At 45.8% G+C, this 8,209-nt stretch overlaps 1 protein-coding gene across 1 annotated transcript; it reads left to right on the top strand.

Moving 5' to 3' along the window:
- Positions 1–3,072: 3,072 nt before the first annotated feature.
- On the top strand, positions 3,073–6,935 carry WFIKKN2 (WAP, follistatin/kazal, immunoglobulin, kunitz and netrin domain containing 2). The gene is made up of 2 exons (XM_058817453.1): positions 3,073–3,273; positions 5,424–6,935. Exons 1-2 carry the CDS (start codon positions 3,073–3,075, stop codon positions 6,933–6,935), a joined length of 1,713 nt encoding a protein of 570 aa, XP_058673436.1.
- Positions 6,936–8,209: the final 1,274 nt, after the last annotated feature.

Below are 8,209 nucleotides of genomic sequence, written 5' to 3'. Positions count from 1 at the left end.
GTCATAAAATCAGCTTTCATAATGGATTTGTTCATAGAAATGGAGAATGGGGATTACTTTATCGCTTATATTAAAGAAAAAATGCACAGTGCTTTATACACAGGGAGGAACAGAAAAACTGGGCTGGGGACCATGACAGAGACCTCACTGCGCAACTGGCATTAACTGGTGGTGTTTTGGAGTGTCCAGTCAGATCCACTGAGGTCACTGTAGTTAAATTAACTTAAACAGGCAAGTAAACAGCTGTCCATGAAACCTAGGAGACAGTGAGTGCATTAGTCAGAGCTTGGCTGTCCATGCTGGGGCAATCAGGGTCCCTGGTGTCCCTGAGCCAATCTGGGGCAGCCTGTACAGTGCTTTCCCTCCTGGATGTGCTCCTCAGGCTGGGTAACAGCATCTCTGGGATGTCCTAGCAGGAACAGGGCAGGTGTCAGGGGTTGTTTGGGCCCCTCACTGCTTCTCTTGCCTTCTGGAGCTGTCTGCCTACATTCACAGGGAGATTTATGGCAATGTTTTCCTCTCTCCTGGCTGAGCTCAAGTGGCCAAGGGACTGATCCAGGAACACAATCCCTCAGAGCTGAAAGCAGAAAACTGCAATGGGACTTACCTGTCACTGGAGAATATCCCTATGGGTGGAGAAGGACATAGCAAAGCAGAAGACTGCTCTGCCTGTCTGATGCAAATGAGTATCTGATTTTTCAGAGCCCCACTCTGCTTCCCCACAGCTGAAATGTGCTACTGGGCAAGGGATCCCTGGTCAGGGACAGTTAAAAATAAGATAGTGCTGTTTTTTTCTGTTTGGAGCAGAGTTCTACCTATGGTGGCCCATATTAGTGTGTCTCACTCACCAAAGCTAGCAAGGACATGGCTGTCTGGCACTAGGAGAGGAGATGGAGACTGTAAGATCCACCTGTGGCCCAGCAGGTAAGGTGTAAAACAGCCATAAAAGATTAAAGCTTGCAGGGAAAAATCCCATCCATGGCTACTCTGTGGCAATGCAATGGATTGAGGAAAAACTCCCTGCATGTGCAGTGGCTGTTGAGATCAACAAGGCAGCTTCCCCAGCACCCTGGACACCTGCACTCCTCAAGACCCACGTACAGCTGGTTTCAAAGCTTATCTGTAGTCAGTTTTACAATATAAAGTGTCTTTGTTTAGTCAACAGAACCACTAATACATGTGACTTTGTTGTTACTAGAGCTGCAAGAATTTTAAGTATCTCTTGGGAATGTGTCATTTTTGGTTGGATTTTTTAGGCATCACAGGGTGCTGAGTTTGTAAACAAGTACTGAATAAAACATTTAGTGCACAGCCACACTTTGTACAAGTGTCATACAGGTTTCTAAAGTTTCAGAGTGAATAAATCAACTGCAAACTGCTGCCTGGCCATTGACTTTGCTCCTTATAAGTAGCTAATTTGGACAACTTCGCTCTGCACGTCCCATGAAATTCAAATACTGTGCATATGGTTAATGCAGGAACACAAATCAGAGCTACAACAGTCCCTTTTGTGAGCCTGGGCTGCTGTAGAAATGCCACAGCCCGGGGCAGGTTGGCTCCAGGCTGCCCTCCCTTGTTGTATTTCCCTTTCTCCCGCAGGTGATCCCAGGAAACACCAGCAGGTCACTGTGCTCTGCTGTCTGGCCCCAGGGGAAGAGCAGGAGCCCCATGGTGACCCACTTCACTGCTGGTTGTGCTGGTTGGCAGCCATCATTGCTCAGGGGAGAATAAAGTCTAAACTCAGCCATGAAAAACAGCCCTGAATTTATAAGCCCAATGGAAAAAAGTAAGGGCTGACTCTGACTGGCTTTGCAGCTCTCAGCACTGGACATGGAGTGGATGCACAACCTTTCCTCCTACCCAGGGACAGTGCTGCTGGTCCAGCCCTGCAGAACCTCCACATGGGATGCAAACTTACTTTATTGTCCCAGGAGGCTCTTAGCAACATGCAGGATCCACCCAAGCTAGCCCAAAACTCAGCCAAGAGGCCCTAATCCTGGAAGGTGCTGAGCAGCTCAGACTTCTGCCACTTATCTCAGGATTTTGGCACATGTTCAGCACGAGCAGGATCAGCCCCTTGCTGTAACAGTCAGGGAATGAGGAACTCAGCTTGACTGAGTTTCCTTCCCACCCCCCAATGCAAAAATGCTGTACATTCCTTTATGCAGGTTTCCATAGAGTTGAACTTCTATTTTTTGTTGTTGCTGTTAAAGGGGTCAGCAATGCACTGTACAATGGGATCTGACTGTCAGAAAATGTGGAGGAATTCAGGGACACTTTTAACATCTTCCTGGTGGGACTGGAAGGCAGCATTAAACTTACCATCATGGAAATCTCCCAACCAAAGAGAAGAAAAAGCCCGGAGGAGCCCCAGGAGAAGTTACGAAGACGTTCTGCTTTGTTGATCCTAAGTTTAAATAAGTTATTTCTTCCCTACTTCCTTTGTTAAAATATGATATTCTGGCTTTAATTGCTTCAATCCTATTATTTGTTTCTTTTAGCAAGTGATTGTGTAGCCCCTTGCCGTGGGGAAATCCCCTGACTGCGGTCCCTGTTACTTAGACAAGTCCCCTTTCAGAAGTAAATGCCATTCTTAGCATAGGGAAGTACTTTAGGTCTAAAGGGGTTAAGAAGGCCTCCCTGCATTCAGAAACATGCAGGGGTCCCACCATGCCAGTTCCAGCCTTTTGAACTCTTTCCAGCTTTTTTTTCTTGCAACAAATCTGTCTGACTGCCACCAGGACATAGGAAGCGTGTGCCTGTCAAAGAAATCAAGTTTACTTTTTCTGAGTTGTTAACAGAGGCAGGGTATAAATAGAGCTAACTCTGCTCACACAAGTAGCATTTCTCTTAAAATAAGGGGGTGACTTTCTAGGACCTTTAATCCAATGAGGTCCAGACCAAACTGCACTGTCGACAGAGGCAGCAGAGGAGCTTGCTGAAGTTTCTACCAAAGTCAGGTGCATCTGAGTTCCTCAAAAACTTAAGGCTTACAAAAAAAAAAAAAAAAAGGCAACCCCGAGCAAAAAAGAGCTACTTCCAACTTAGACACTGCCCTGGAGAAATTCTGAGATGTTGTTGGTGCTGTTCACTCGGTGGATGTGGATCTTGCTAGGGAAGAGCAGTGTCCTTCTGCTTCTGGAGGTCTCTCTGAAAGGGAGAGCCCTACCTCCAGTCCGGTACTCCCACGCTGGAATATGCCCCAATGACATGAACCCCAACCTGTGGGTCGACGCACAGAGCACTTGCAAGAGGGAGTGCGACGCTGACCTGGTGAGTGATGCACATTTCTGTGTCTCTGCGTCACGGCTGCTGCTGGGGCTGTCGGGGTGTTTGGTGGGAGCCTTCTGTCCCAGCTGCAAGGGCACTGGGCAGCACCCAGTGCAGACAGTGCATGTATTGAATTGACCTGTGACCTATATAACATAGAAAAGGTTTGATGAGTTATCAATTAAGAGGGGAGGTGTGTGCCAGCTGTCACTTTTGCTGGTGTGGGTATAGCATTCACTCTCTTTGATCCTTTTCCTTGTTTTCATGTCAAAAAAAATATCTGAATTTGATACTCCAGAACTCAGCATGCCCTGGGGCCAATTGTAGTATTTTAACAGTGTAATTATGCTCTTTGTTGTTGGTGGCCATCATCAATGTTTTATATTCCTGGGAGGAATCCTGTATAAAATAGTTTGATTTAACATTTAAGTTATCAGCCTTTGCTACATTTGAAGTGCAAAGCTTACTTGGGGTGCAGAACAGGGCATGGCTAAAATGACCAGGCAGATGTTCTGTGGGATGCTCCCAGCTCAAAATTTGTTTAGCTTACCACCCTAAAATTCATTTTTCAACCTGTCAGCACTGCCAGCTCAAGCTGGCATCTGAAAATACCTGCTAGTCTTAATTCTTACATCATGCCCCATGACAAAGCTTCTGCAGCCCAAACCTGGCTGACAGAACATTTACTGTGCTGAAAAAAAGTGCTTGGGTTTGTGCTCTGTAGCCAGGTTGTTTCTGCAATGTTAAAAAGTGGGGGGAAACTGACAAAAATTCTGGCTATAAGTAAACAAAGACATTTACTCAGATGGATCCCATGTGTTAGGAATGAAGGTGCCCTTTTTACTTTTGCCATTCCCAAATAAGCTGCCTCTGTTCCAACTACCAGGTGCAGCAATGAACAGTGAAACACTTTCAAAACCCCAGCAGCAGCAGCAGCAGTAGCAGATGATGATGTTTTAATAATTTACTGGTCAAAACCTGAAAGCAGAAGCCACTGGTTACAAATATTCATTTTGCTTAGTGGCAGCACAGAGTCCTGGGACTTTGGATAGAGTGAGTGTACTGCAGGCAACCAAGGACTCTGCCAAGCCACACTCCTTAACCCCAGCTGAAAACCTCCGCAATCCTGGTTTCTAGCTTTGCTTTTGAAACCTAGTAATGTGCAGCTGGAAATGGGAAAGACTTTTGATATTAGATCATCTTTTTCCCAGTAAGGAAAGGATACTGGACTCAAGAGAAGCTCTTTAGCTTGGTAGCTTAAAAACCATTTTGTTCTCACTTATGGAGAAAGCTAATGGATTTTAGGGGGCTTGTACAGGTTTAACACATGGTGGTAGTGTGCCCTGTTGGGCACATGGGAGCAGTTTTCCTGGTCCCTTGAAGTAATCTATAACCACCCAGCAACCCTGGTCACATGTATCAAATACCTTTTCTGCACAGAAGATGAAAATTCTGCTAAAATTAACCACAATTTAAGAGCTGGCTGTAGCCAAGGCGGGATGTAATAAATCACTAGAAGAGCGATGCTGCATTTGAAAATAAGACTAAAATAGGACAGAGAAGCCATAATGAGCTGTTTGGGGTTTCTTTTTTTAAATACCATAGAAAAACTATTTTTGGAGCAAATATTACCTTACTTTTGAGATATTCTATTATTTCCTCTACAATGAGAACAATTGCAAATCCTTGGCAGTTTCACCTCCAAGAGCTGGCTGTTAGTCTCAGGGAATTCAAATAATACTTTACATACTTCTGTGGAAAATAAGAAGGATTACTGCCTACAGCCATATGATAAGACTTTCCATCTGCTCGTGTTTCTCAGGGCTTGTCCTCAGGCATTTCAGAAAGCATGGAAGGGGGAGGTTGGTTCATAGTCAAACAATCCATGTGACTCTGGTGTAAAGACTTATGAGGAGGTGTGTGCTTAAGAAACAGAAATACATTTTCCTTCTCAAGAGTGTTCTCCTTCAGCACTTCAGAACCCCCTGAGAAATGCTGAGGGGATGCTTCTACTCAGTGACAGCTGGGGCAATGAGTTTCAGACCATGGATATCTGTGGCAGAGCTGAGTTTCTGAGCTCTCTGCTTGCTGAGTCTCCAAAAAGGCCTTTACTCTGTTCCCAGTAATTATCAGGTTATTTTCCTTCCCCACAGGAGTGCGAGACCTTTGAGAAGTGCTGCCCCAATGTCTGTGGAACCAAGAGCTGTGTGGCTGCTCGGTACATGGACATCAAGGGGAAAAAGGGGCCTGTGGGGATGCCCAAAGAGGCAACCTGTGACCGCTTCATGTGCATCCAGCAAGGCTCAGAGTGCGACATCTGGGACGGGCAGCCCGTCTGCAAGTGCAAGGACAGATGTGAGAAAGAACCAAGCTTTACCTGTGCCTCTGATGGACTCACCTACTACAACAAGTGCTACATGGATGCAGAGGCCTGCATCAAAGGCATTACACTCAACGTGGTCACCTGTAGGTACCATCTCACCTGGCCAAACACCAGCCCTATCCCCCCAGAAACAACAGCTCGCCCTACCACTGCCTATTCTGAGACAACAGTCATTGATATCCTGCCACCTGCACTGGTGAACAACCCCGTCCATCAGTCTGTCTACGTGGGAGAGACTGTCAGCTTCCTCTGCGACGTTTCAGGGAGACCCAAGCCAGAAATCACATGGGAGAAGCAGGTCGATGGGAAGGACAAAGTCATCATGAAGCCAAACCACGTCAGAGGGAATGTCGTGGTCACCAACATCGCCCAGCTGGTCATCTACAATACGCAGCTGCAGGATGCAGGAATCTACACCTGCACTGCCCAGAACACTGGTGGCCTCCTCCGGGCAGATTTCCCTTTGTCAGTCATCAGAGGAGAGCCCACATCCAAGGAAACTTCCCAGAACAAAACACATTTTCCAACCGATGAGTGCCTGAAGCAGCCGGACAGTGAAGACTGTGGGGAAGAGCAGACCAGGTGGTACTATGATGCCAAGAAAAACAACTGCTTTACTTTCATCTATGGGAACTGCAACAGCAACCTCAACCACTTTGAGACCTACGAGAGTTGCATGCTAACGTGCATGAACGGCCCCATCAACATCTGCAACCTGCCCGCCCTTCAAGGCCACTGCAAGGCCTACGAGCCTAGGTGGGCCTACAACAGCTTGACAAAGCAGTGCCAGTCCTTTATCTATGGCGGGTGTGGAGGCAATGAGAATAACTTTGAGAGCCGGGAGGCCTGCGAGGAGATGTGCCCCTTTCCGAAGAACACTCACTGCAAGGCCTGCAAGCCCCGCCAGAAGCTGGTGACCAGCTTCTGCAAAAGCGACTTTGTCATCCTGGGCCGCATCACAGAGCTGACTGAAGACCAAGACTCAGGACACGCCCTGGTGACAGTGGAGGAGATTCTCAAGGATGACAAAATGGGATTAAAATTCCTGGGGAAGGAACCACTAGAAATCACACTTTTGAACATGGACTGGAGCTGCCCATGTCCCAACATGACCACAGTGGATGGCCAGCTCATCATCATGGGGGATGTCCACAATGGCATGGCCATCCTACAGCCAGACAGCTTTGTGGGCACCTCCAGCATCCGGCGCGTGCGCAAGCTCCGCGAAGTCATCCACAAGAAAACCTGTGAGCTTTTGAAAGAGTTCCTGGGATTGCATTAACCTCCCTCACATGTGTGAGCTGCCCTGATCCTTTAGTAGGGCTAATAAGTGCTAGGCTAGTGGCAAACTAAACACACTGTTTGAAGATACCCTGTAGGAATTATGTGGAACCCCTATTTTAATCCATTAATGATGCTTAGCAACAACATAGTTTGGTCTTTGGCAGGCATGTAAACCAGCAGCAAAAGGCCATTAATCTTGCCTTGAAATCAGTTTCTCCATATAGGAGTGCTATTTAGGTGACTCACTTAATTACAAAATTTTTATCTAGCTTCCATCATAAATGACAGAATTCATAGCATTTGTTTGGCTACACAGCTAAGAAATATATAATGTCAATTTAATCTGTCTCAGTTTCAGTCTGATTTGTCGTTGTAACATGCTTGTCTTCTTACAGCAGCACTAATATTTCAAGAGAAAAGTCTGTAAATTATTGTCTCTGCTTACAATTGTGCACATTTAACCAACCTATGCATGAGTTTTCTTCTTTTAATTGCAATTTTCCTTTTTTTTCCTTTTAAAAACCTCATTTTAAAATTACAGCTACTACCTATATTGCAATCCTTACTGAAGGACAAACTCCCTTGATCCTATGCCCAGGACAACAGGTCCCTGTAAAAGCTCAAGGCACAGTCTCACCCTGAAATGACATTTCTGTCACCAGAACAAGGTCAGCAAACACCCTCGTCCCTATTTAAGTTTCAATCAATATATTGTCTATCACAAAAAATCCAAGCCAAGTCAGCAGTGTGCTGCCAGCTGTCTTGCTTTTGAAAAGCCTTTACACCTGAGCATACACAGCAATTTATTGCTTGTTTTCAGTAACAATTCTGCCTTTATGGATGAGAGAGCAAAGTAAGAGGAGTCAGAACAAAATTCAACCTAGGAAAATGTGATACATAGTCTGCCAACTGCATTAGGCAGACACAAAACTCCTGAATCTGAACTGCACAAACATAAGCAGACAAAGCAGACAATTTAAAGGCTTTTATCAATGTCGCCCTTTTGGAGCCTTTTTAGAGTCTTTCAAACCTCAGAATACGCTTTCCACCAGGCCACAGTATACAGGTGTATGAATGAATTCCCTAAGACAGCCAGCACAGGCTGTGGGTGGGAGCAGGTGAGTATGCATAGGATCAATCATTTTAACATTTGTGTGTCCAAAAAATGTAACATTTGCCTATACAAAATCCTTAAATAAAGAAAAGGCTGATCATGGAAACATCCCGCCTTGCTGAGGACTGTGATTGCAGGGAAGAGGGACAAACATGGCA

The sequence above is a fragment of the Ammospiza caudacuta genome, chromosome 19, assembly GCF_027887145.1.
Source record: "Ammospiza caudacuta isolate bAmmCau1 chromosome 19, bAmmCau1.pri, whole genome shotgun sequence".
NCBI lineage: Eukaryota > Metazoa > Chordata > Aves > Passeriformes > Passerellidae > Ammospiza > Ammospiza caudacuta.
Note: the sequence above shows the minus strand (reverse complement) of the source record. Positions and strands in the feature narration are given on the sequence as shown.

What these genes read in the sequence shown, in the direction of transcription:
- WFIKKN2 (XM_058817453.1), top strand. Translation starts at nt 3,073, where the DNA reads ATGTTGTTGGTGCTGTTCACTCGGTGGATGTGGATCTTGCTAGGGAAG. An exon ending in GGGAGTGCGACGCTGACCTG is followed by an intron (nt 3,274 to 5,423) that starts GTGAGTGATGCA and finishes CCTTCCCCACAG; the next exon opens with GAGTGCGAGACCTTTGAGAA.